Consider the following 7386-nt stretch of genomic DNA (forward strand, 5'->3'; position numbering starts at 1 on the left):
TGTTGCTATTGTCACTCTTTTCATGTATCCCTATTGTAGGTGATCAGTACACAACATTGTGTATAAATTGCAACCAACAAAAGTAATTAAGAGTCACAAGCTGGTACAATCAACTTTTGGTAACAACACTAGTGGTTGAAAAAAGTGCATCATAGTGTGCAACTCATGTTTAACTTATGATAACTTGTGATGGCATTAGCAAAAACAATGATGGCATGTGGTGGAACACAAGTTTGGATGGAAATAGCATAAGTTGTGAGATCACAAGTTGTGTCCTCAGAGTGCACAAAGTATTTAAACCCTTATCCCTGAACCATTTGATAAATGAGGTTCGTTTTTTTTCGTATGACAAATCACTGAAAATTGTAGATAATACATAAATATTTTAATCGTGTAAGACAATGAAGATAATAATTCCTATTATTAGTGAAACAAAAAACGTAATAACAAAAGTTTGAATCTTGTCAAATGGGATCGGAATCTAAAGAGCTCCATTACATCAGATAAAACATCACCACCTGACTAAAAGCATCCAGTCTGGGCAACTCACGAGCTCTGACTAAATATAATTAAAACTGAACACAAATTCCCAACCCTATTGTCTCCAACGAATCGCAATCAGGCACTTCAGCGCTTTGGCTTATAAAAACGTTAAATAAATGATAACCCACTTTGGCATAAAACTGGAATAAATAACTAATAATGTAGAGAATATCAAGAACTGGAATTCAAAGGACTATTTCTTAGGACTGAATTGACTTATAATACAAGTCTCCCAAACCTGAGCTTGAACCACTAACACATGAAAATAAATGACCACATTCGACTATAGTCGACTGTGATGGACTCACAATGGCACCAGAATTGGCACCGTTCCACAGCGAACTCTCCTCCAGTCTTGCAATGATGCTAACTTCTCTCGCTCTCTCCACACACAATACGTGTGAAAATGTACCACCTATACAAAACTCCTCAGCTATAGAACATTCCTGTGTCTCTAATATGACTCATCCGACGAGCCAGATAAATGAAAATTTTTCGTTACCAGTTTGTCAATCGCCTACATCAATATGACTGTGCACTGCCACAATCAAAAACCGATGGTTCCGGGAGTTGCAATCTTGCGTAGGCCATCACAGCTGAATCCCCCGTGACTAACACAATACTTCACAGTAACCCAGGGTTCCCAAATGGATTGCTATACGCAGGAGGTGGTGCAGGCAGAGCCAGTTGGCCAGGCACGGGTGCAGGCTGAGGAGCCCCGTAAGGGTATGTACCACCTACAGGTCCTCCAAACGGATTAGCATTTCCAAAAGGAATTGGAGTGCCTGCCCCCATCCCCATCACCTGCTGCTGTTGTTGCTGCATCATCATAGCTTGCTGTTGCTGCATCATCTGCATTTGCACGTTGGTCGTAGGTGCATACTGTCCAGAGGCCATGAACGGGTCCATGTGTTGCGGTGGCATTCCTGGTCCCTGAAACGGGTTGGGACCCGAGCCGTTCATTCCCATGTTGTAACTGTTTGGAACTGCTCCGTTCGCCCCGCGCTTATGCAGCGCATCGTCGTATAGGCTGTCCAGCGTCAACTTATCAAACCCACCAGCCTGTTCACGCAATTCCAACAGCTTCCACTGTCAGCTATACGCTCGTCATAACAACCATCATACGCAGGCAGACCCAGTGTGGCGCTACCAACACAAATAATCCAATAATCCCCGCCATATCACACCACAACCACTCCCATGCGTTATTCATTCAAACACGATTGGCTTCAAATGCTTCATATCATCATCTCTTTCTACGCAAACAAGCCTTCGCTGCTCACCAGGTTGTTGTGCTTCGTGGCAGCAGTCGCGCTGTCTGTAGGGTTCGTCACCAGCGCGAGCTCCCAACCAGCAGGGTCGTTTACATCGAAAGTGGGCCCAGCATTTCCGTTTGCACTTTGACCTACACAGATGACCATTCAATTTTTGGATCAAATTACAAACCAAGGTACAAGGACCACTAACCCGAACACGACGCACAGCAAACTGCTAAAGACATCAAGCCGCGAAAGCTAACAACAAATCATAACTCCAACGGAAGTCCCTCAAAGGTGCGTCAAACGCCCATGAAGCACAATTTGTGAAAACTGCACACCCATCAAACAGACTATCTGTCGTCACTTTAAATCCGAGTTCTTTGTCAAGGAGCAACGCAACACGCTCCCTACCGACCCTCATCTTCTACCCTTCACTCAACTGCTCTCACAAGAGGAAACTTACCATCTGGAATAATTGCCAAAGCCAGAGCATTCGCCTCTTCCAAAGCTGAAGCATTCGGTAAATCCGAATCCAAGTCCTTCAAATCAATTCCCGACACGCCAACGACACGATCAGTTATCTATTCCACCAAAAGGCCCACATTGTCCTTCGCGTCGTGCGAAACCCGCTCGCACGCACGGCGACGTTTATCTGGACTCCTCCAAACCAAATATTTCGAAGCAGTAAACCGTCCACAATAACCACACGCTGACCAATCGCAATCGACAAACCACGATAACTTGCAATCAATACTGCCCAGGGCTTATCACATTCCAAACAACTCCGCATCAACCGACTCGACACACATCCTTTTATTTCGTCAACGGCATCATCCTTACCAAAAGATTCCCCATTGGTTCCACCACGGCCGGCTCAGGAGCTGGCTCTGGCTCCTTCTCGGGAACGGGAACCGAAGCCTTTGGCTCCTCCTCGTAATCTTCTTCCTTGTAACTGGGAGGCGCAGGTTCTTCTAATGCACGGGGTGGACTCCTCTCTCCATATTCCTGTTCCACTCGCCACCACTCAGTCAATTCATGCATGGTTGGGTATGGCAAGCTTCCTACCATGACCCACGAACACCCATTCCGGCAAACATTGATCCAAACGACTCAACACTGAAATCAAAACTCACGCGTCAACCCAACAGCCATCCAACTGTACGGCCAAAACAAATTACAAACTATAACGTTTAATCACATCCCTCCCAGCGTCACATACTGGCTCATTCTTCAACATCAACGTTGCTCCTGCACGAGGAGCTTCTTTCACATAATCCTCCATCGTTGTCAGGAAAGACTGAGGAGGCTGCATCACAGACAACGCACAACCAACGCCATTATTGACGCAATACCGTGCACGTGATATCTTATTCGTTACTCGACGGAATAGACAATGAACAACTCAATCGCCTAGAAACTTGTGCAACAAAGAAACGTCCATGTCCGCATCCATCACAAACGGCAATCTCATGCAATATACCTGCTCCAGAGTAGGGAACTGAAAGCTGCGGGCAAGATCCAATCCCTTGCAAACCTCGTAGAAATCTGACAGTCTTTCGGCCTGCATCATAATCAGAGTATGAATACACCTCAACCCTCACATTTCACGTTGGAGTGCGCGTCCAACGACTGCTTGCATGTTACTTCCCATATCTCAAGTGTCCTAAACATGTCGCGCATTGGCATATCATCATGTGCAACACTCTACGTCAACACCCACCAAATGTCATAAATGCTCTCAACTTACCTGTTGTCCAGCTCTCTTGTAAATCTCCAGTGCTTTGACAGCATCATGTCGCTGCATTTCGAAAAACTGCACATCCACACGCGCCAAGTATCACAATCAACCCTGCCTCAAACATCCCTCACCTCTACACCCGCTCAAACGACACATTAGAGAGCACTCACCTTGTCCACCAGATTGATGATTCCGTCGTTGATTGCACGATACAACTTAAAACTCTCCTTCAACACCTGAACCCCACCGCACTAATTGAATCAGTTTTAATTCTCGCCCAGACTGCGCATGTAAATCAGTCGCATGCAAGAAACATTCGCCACCATCTTCAGCTGTATGAAAATGAAAACCGAAACCATCTACTCACCAGACCCAGAGCAGCCTGGATTACGTAGTTGCTGATTGCTGCTCCTTCAGGCTGCATACACACCACCACACCACAAATTATGTTCACAAACCACACACCCATGGCACCCAATCCAGCAGCGCTCAACACCTACATGACTTATCTCCGCGAAGATCCAATATCCACACTCCCTTAAAGCTTGATCCAAAGCCACACACCTAAATCCAGCAGTCTTGTCACAATCCAATTATCGTATTGCATCAACTCCAAAAACCCTACTCACCTGACAACCCATCAGTCGGAACAGGAGCTGCTGTAGAGCAGGTAAATGCTCCAACAATTCCACGGTGTCCAACTCTCTTGTCCTACTATGTCCCTGTCACGAACAGAAGAAACCCTAATCAAAGGAACACGGAATGGAGCTTTTCGAAGCGCCAACACAAATATCCCGACCCCATCACGACGTTATCATGAACTTGCTCATTCTCTGATGTCTGTGCATTTCAGAAGCTTACAGTTGGGCGCTCAGACTCAACATCGTACTTCAGAACGCGAAAACATTCCAGACGCTCCTCAAGAAACAATGCATACGTGCGCACCCATGCTGAGTAGTCCCAAGCTGCAGGTACGATCACACACAACAAGCCGTCGAGTTAAACAAGGAATGCCATCCAGCACCTCCTCAAATTTACGCCTATTATAACTAACACGAAATAAACATGGGCTTCCGTGGTCCACTCAACAGAGTAGATAAGCCACGAGGAACGCAATCCTAGGTCGCTCAATAGCCCGCTGCTCGTACTCGAAACATAGTAGTAACAATACTACCATGAGGGCTTGAGTCGTCCTTAAAATTCGAGAGGTTCAGGATGTGGCCCCTGTTCCGCCCATAATTAATCAGCTCTTCACGAAACGTCGGATCCCCTTCCCTTAACGTCCGATGGATAACCATCATCGACTTCAGTGCGACCTGCACATACCGGAGACGTCCATTCAGCGAACAAATCATTTCACGTTCGAGGGACGAAAATCCCTCCCACTGCATATTTACCAAACATACCACACAAGAGCTCGGAGCACACCCATGGCAGAGAGTCGTCCTACAACCGAGGCTGGGAATCAGCGTCCTAGACCATTCATCCAAGTGTGTCGATTCCCTCTTAAATCCGAGTTCGGATTCCCCATTTCATTCACGCACACAACACGACGTTTCTGACGATCTTCACAAAAACAGGTCTTCTAACGAAAAATTCCACAACCTCCGCCCAGGCCCCCGAGCAAACCCGATGTAAGGTTGCTCGAATCACTCCAAAAAAAGGAGCAACACGTGAAGTTGTCATTCGAAGAGAATTACTCTTCCACTAATTCCCAACCAACTCGGATACCTGTAGGTCAACATAAGCGTCTAATGACCCATCAAACGGTGTCTAACCCGCATTCCATTACTTCTTGCCTCCTGTTCGACAGCACCATGATCCTCTCATCTCGCTATGCATTATTCTACAATGCACTTTCACCAACACAAATACTCGGCAAGTTGATCCGGCAACTCGGTATTTGGAAATGCCAGCAAATGACATTCTACTATCGGATTCTCTCTGGCAGAATGGCACTTTACCGTCCAATTGTGAGTCTTGGCAATTCGCCTCGCAAGAGCATGAATGCAGTATGCCACATCTGCACGAAGCCTTGATGCAGAAGTAGCCAGGAAGATCACTGCTTGCAACACACAATGACGACGATTACAATCTCAAATTACCATTTATCCCATTGAAATCGCTTATCAGATCTAGTCGTAAACTGCATACATGCATGTCCAAAACCAATACGAAAGAAACTCACTCCGAACATGCTTCTCCTTAGGGGGACACTCCACATGATTCGTTGCCTTCACCACTGCGATGTCGAGTTCCTGCAGATGCCGACCAATTCAAGGAGTCAGAAAGCCACCTGCTTATTCCCGATCCCAATACACCCTAGCTTCCGAATTCCTCTAGGGCAGGGGGATGTTTAAGATAACATTTCTCGTAATCCCCGTCGATACAATTCATTATCTTGTGCAGAATTCCAGCGTCGTTGTGAAGGATCTTGTCGCTTTCGAACATTGATTTCATACAGATTGACTATCTAATCTACAGCAAAGCATAACAATTTCTGCTGATGAGGCATGCGATATTTTTATCCAACATATCACCCGAGATGACCTTGGATTTGGTAGTGAGTCCCCGAGAATAGGTCGGTAACATGATATCCACACCATGTTTTACGTTTCTGCAATCCTAAATCAATTTTTCCACGTGTCTCCAGATAGATCCTACTTAACAGACTACGTTATATAGTGCGATGTGGGGACCTCGGCACTACGGGATCGTTCTCTAACTACTCGAATTCTGGTCTCATCTAGACCCGTATGAGTGCCCCGGAAACTACAACCCGCGCAACTCCCTACACGGTCTGCACCCACTGTGCCACAAGCCCAGAAAACGCTAAAGCACCACATACCTTGTACGTGCTGTTAACTTTCGCGAGACCGACTTTCGTGGAATCCTTGATCGCACCCAGAGCTTTCCGGATACTCTGTTGCGACGCCATTCCCGAGGGCCTACCTAAGGTTCCCAATCAAAAAACCGCTTCCAACGATGGCAACCCGCCACGGTGTTTCCACCCTACCGCTCTTCGATCTGCACCAGCACCACCATACCGCTACTGGAAACTCTGGAAACTCAAATCCCGCTGGCCTTCCAAACCAATCACGGTGCCGCACCATGCACTTCGCATTCCTCTGGCTCGTGTTCTGCCCTTTCTTTCGCTGCCGCTCCTTTCAAGGACTCAGAACTCGCCGGCCAAGGATCCTCCGCGAGACCGTTTCCAAACGCGGCTGGCGACCGAGGTTAGCGTAGGTTATCGTAGCTCCCTGCCTGCCTGGCTATGCGGGTGCGAGCTCCAAGAGCTCCGCAACGCAAAAACACCTGGGGAAGCAGCGAGGACGGGCAAACCTCCCCTTCCTTCAATTATCGGACCAATTGTTCTCTCAATAAAAGCCCCCCTTCCGCATCCCTTCCGCGCTCCTGCCAGATACGCAAGATCGATGGGAAGCTCGGGCCTTCCCCTCCTAGGGATTCGATCTCCTAACCGGTCCTGCTGGCAAGCCCCTTAGACAACGCTTAGATCGCAGGACGGGTCGCGCTTGCTGGCCCACCCAGGTAGACCCAACGGTGTCCCGGCATTTAAGGTAGCCAAAGGTGACCGTAAACGTTGCCAGATGGCGATGAGTTGGAGGGTGGACGGAGCTGAGTGAGATTTGACGACGAGGAGTTGCTTCGACGAACAAACAATCCTCCTCCGTTCAGTTCGCCCAGCTTAGGAGTATATCCGCTAAGAATGAGAGATCAATGTGCGCAACAATGGCCTAGTGTTATCCTAGCAACATTCAGTGCACAAAGTATTGTTTGATTGGGTTTCATGAGAGTTCCGTTACTTCTTACCCAGAATAACTTATT

General features: G+C 47.3%; 1 protein-coding gene across 1 annotated transcript; it reads right to left on the bottom strand.

Moving 5' to 3' along the window:
• Nucleotides 1-705: 705 nt before the first annotated feature.
• Nucleotides 706-6954, bottom strand: LOC112295405 (putative clathrin assembly protein At2g01600). The gene is made up of 15 exons (XM_024546941.3): nucleotides 6389-6954; nucleotides 5729-5798; nucleotides 5505-5602; nucleotides 4715-4856; nucleotides 4402-4505; nucleotides 4170-4262; nucleotides 3908-3958; nucleotides 3711-3776; nucleotides 3550-3615; nucleotides 3283-3363; nucleotides 3022-3108; nucleotides 2643-2807; nucleotides 2266-2341; nucleotides 1827-1948; nucleotides 706-1605 (listed from the first exon to the last, which is right to left on the bottom strand). Exons 1-15 carry the CDS (start codon nucleotides 6476-6478, stop codon nucleotides 1168-1170), a joined length of 1749 nt encoding a protein of 582 aa, XP_024402709.1. The 5' UTR covers nucleotides 6479-6954; the 3' UTR covers nucleotides 706-1167.
• Between the last annotated feature and the right edge of the window lie 432 nt (nucleotides 6955-7386).

Source organism: Physcomitrium patens, chromosome 18 (assembly GCF_059467195.1).
Source record: "Physcomitrium patens ecotype Gransden chromosome 18, ASM5946719v1, whole genome shotgun sequence".
NCBI classification, from domain to species: domain Eukaryota; kingdom Viridiplantae; phylum Streptophyta; class Bryopsida; order Funariales; family Funariaceae; genus Physcomitrium; species Physcomitrium patens.